The sequence below is a fragment of the Rutidosis leptorrhynchoides genome, chromosome 3 (assembly GCF_046630445.1).
Source record: "Rutidosis leptorrhynchoides isolate AG116_Rl617_1_P2 chromosome 3, CSIRO_AGI_Rlap_v1, whole genome shotgun sequence".
In the NCBI taxonomy this organism is placed as follows: Eukaryota; Viridiplantae; Streptophyta; class Magnoliopsida; order Asterales; family Asteraceae; genus Rutidosis; species Rutidosis leptorrhynchoides.
In genome coordinates, this window is record NC_092335.1 from 150,770,104 (window position 1) to 150,773,681 (window position 3,578).

The 3,578-nt window shown below is 31.9% G+C and overlaps 1 protein-coding gene across 1 annotated transcript; it reads right to left on the reverse strand.

Moving 5' to 3' along the window:
• Positions 1-832: 832 nt before the first annotated feature.
• LOC139896908 (ethylene-responsive transcription factor ERF119-like) lies at positions 833-2,805 on the reverse strand. The gene is made up of 3 exons (XM_071879543.1): positions 2,704-2,805; positions 2,297-2,492; positions 833-2,177 (listed from the first exon to the last, which is right to left on the reverse strand). Exon 3 carries the CDS (start codon positions 2,002-2,004, stop codon positions 991-993), a length of 1,014 nt encoding a protein of 337 aa, XP_071735644.1. The 5' UTR covers positions 2,005-2,177; positions 2,297-2,492; positions 2,704-2,805; the 3' UTR covers positions 833-990.
• Positions 2,806-3,578: the final 773 nt, after the last annotated feature.

The following is a 3,578-nucleotide window of genomic DNA, read 5'->3' on the forward strand; positions in this document are numbered from 1 at the left end:
TGGGGATTATTAAGTCCTGTTATGGCTCACATAATCGTCCTAACAAGTTATTCAACATGAAGAAGATTCAAGAACACTATGTATTAGTTAGATGACACTATTTTCTAGAGTGTTCTGCTCAAATTGTTATCGTTAAACTTATGAAGGTATTATGACGTTTATCATAGCGGGCGAGGTTTGGTTGGTTGATTGGCATGTTTTTTTTGTTTTTCATGTTGGCCGAATTGATTTTTGTAAGGATTTGCTATTCTATATTTATTTTATTAGCATATCCCATATACATATGCATCAATGCATGTTGTTTATAATCATAAAACATATCTTTGTTTTTAAATAGATTAGCGTACACATGAAGATATACACATATAAAATAAAATATTCACATTCATATAATCATACTCAGTATTACGTAGTATATAGTGTAGTATATTATAATGGCTTTATTTTAAAGGGATGATTTTCACATACACTTTTTTTATCCTCACACACCAATTGAGTATTATTAGAAGAGTAAAAGGTTAAAATAGGTGTGTGAGGATCAAAAAAGTGTGTGTAAGAATCGTCCCCATTATTTTAAAGACCCTATTGTTCGGCTGTTTTCCAATAAAAAAGTGTAGCATCTATGTGTTGTTCACCACACTGGTACCCAGTCCCACTTAAATGCATAGGAATAGGAATGGAATTTATATCACAGTCAACGACTTAATTTATAATGACAGTTACGATTCCTACCAAATTCTTTCAATTGCTTTTATCAAAATTCATTAAAAATAATAATTTGAAACAGTAAATTCAACCAAAAAAACAGTAATAACATTTGAAAAGATCCACAAGAACAAAAACAGCTCATTATTCTAGTCCCTTACACTGAACATTTGACCCGAATCAAATCTCTCCGATTCAACTAACAAACCATTTAACCATTTTTTTATCAAAACTCTTCATAAACACTCTTAATACTTACAATTTTTACTTAATTACCTTACTTAACTAATTACTAGCTGCAAAACTCATCGGGTTGCTTGCTAACGGTTCATCGATCCACAGTGTATTCATCAAATCAATCTCTTCTGGGCCCCATTCGGGCAACTCGATACCTTGATTATCATCCAACCCGCAAAGTCCAAAATCATCAACATTCGCTACCTCACCGAACGATTCAGTTTTAGGGGTAAATAACGCGCCAATTTCCTCCAACTCGAAGTCCAAATCTTTACAAATTTCACTTAATGTCATTGAGTCGTCAACAAGACACGGGTCCAACGATTCTTCTTTAAACCGATCATCAATGGGAGTATCAAAAGTTTCCATCTTTTTGTCATTGTTGTTTAAGATTTTCGAAATTGATGACTCAACTTCAAGAACCGAAGACGGTGACGAATGTGGGACCACACTCACCGACTCTTCCGAAATCAGACGTTTTTCAATTTCATGATTAAAAGTAACACTCCGCGAACGCCTCTTTTTCTTATTATGAAAATGAGGAATCTTTGAAGAATCAAGCATTTTTTCAAACTCGAGTTTCTGATTTTCATAAGCTCTCGACGCCTCTTCAGCGGTGTCAAAAGTACCAAGCCAAACCCGTTTCGAATTAAACGGGTTGCGAATTTCAGCAGCAAATTTACCCCATTTACGTTGTCGAACACCTCTATATTTCAACCCAGAACTAGTCATTTGAGGTTGACTTGAGCTTTTAGTCAACACTCTTTTTCGTCTTCGAACAAATATCTCGCCAAAATTGCTAACCTTACCATCTTGAACTAAACCATCTGGATGCTTAAACATCGGAATTTTAATTTCCCGAACCATAATTTTAGCCTTTTCGGTCGGTTCATCGTCACAAGACGAATCATCAGTCAAATCCGGGTCATGAACAATGATCCGAACCGTTTGAAATAAACTGGGTTGTTGCATTTTCGGGTCGGTTACCTTTCCCCTCTTTTTGGGCTTTTTGTTACCAACAATTTCTTGATTTTCCGGTGATTGATCCGGGAATTTTGACATTTTCACAACCAAACAAAAATCACCAACCACTGAAAAATAATAAATTAAAAACAATAAATAGGACTAATTTCTGATCTCAGCCTTTGAAATTTTTTTATTTATAAAAACTTAATTTCACAAAAAACCTTTTTATGTGATAACAACCAAAACACTTGACTACTCCAGAACAAGTCCTGTAAAAAATCAAAAAATATATAAATAACTCAATAAACAATAATTAATTTCACATATAAATTATAAATTAAAAATTAACATTGGAAGCATCAATAATTTTAAGGATTTTGGTGTGTACCTTTTTGATCTCAAACGCATCGAAAGTAAATGAGAATAAATTAAAAATCTCTGCTGAATAAAACAGCAGAGGTATAAGCAGATCAACAATGAAAAAGTAATCCAGAGCTTCAATGGAGCCCCAATCACAGCCAATAAACTTGCAGACATAAAATTACTTCTTTTCCTTTCTGTTTTGGCCTAAACCCCCTTTTCACCTAAAATTATATAAAATAAAAAATAAAAAAAAATCATCAGATATAATTAAATTAAATAATATAGTAAAATTCAAACGTACACAAACAATTGCAATAATAGATTCACACAAAAAACTTAACAGCAAAAGTATTATTTACTTCAAATAAATTAATATTAATATTTATTATAATTATAATATACATGGAAAAAAGAAAAAAAAAAAGAGTGTACCTGTGAGTGATTTACAATTTTTATCACTGAGAAAAACACCACCTAGTATTATGTTTTATTTCGGTCTTTCTTCTGTTAAGCACTCCGTTTTTTGAGTGGTCAATACGCAAATGTGGGGAGGGGATACCTTTTATTTATTTATATATAATATATAATATAATATATAATATATATACTCCGTTATAAAATTAAAAAATATTTTATTTATTCACAATTTAATGCAAATTTAAAAAAGGTATCTTTGAAATTAAATAATTTTGTAATTTTTGTAAACTAAATGGCGTATTTGCGTATAATGAGCTGTCATGCCATGTATCATGCATGATCATCCACCATACATGAGTCATGTATATCATGCCACATTTTGGCCGCCTTAGGCCATATTATAATTTGGTACACGCGCATATTGACTACCGTGTATTCACTCGCCGTTTTCTTTACTGTTACGACAATCTCGATGCAGCTATCGACTACGATTGTATCGTCGAGTACACGCGCGGAAGGTGAAGGTGGGTATTTTTTAGCGTTTTATTTGTTTTTTTGTTACAGAGGTTAGACGTAACGCCGCGAATCGGAAGCGTTGATGACAGCTACTTTTTTGGAAGAATATAGGCTCAATATATGTTAGATATAACGATAATGCCACGAAAATACTTTTGTTTCCTAAAGTACCCTTGTTAAAAAGGAATTAACCATATTTGGGGAATAAATTTGATTTTGGTAACATTTCCTTTTATTAATTTGAAAATAAATTTGATTCGATGCTTTTTAGTTGATTTTAATTTTAATAATTCATTATTAGCTAAGATTTTATGTTAGTTGGAGTATTATTGTGTATATATCTTAGCATTGACATTGATAATAATTGATTTTCG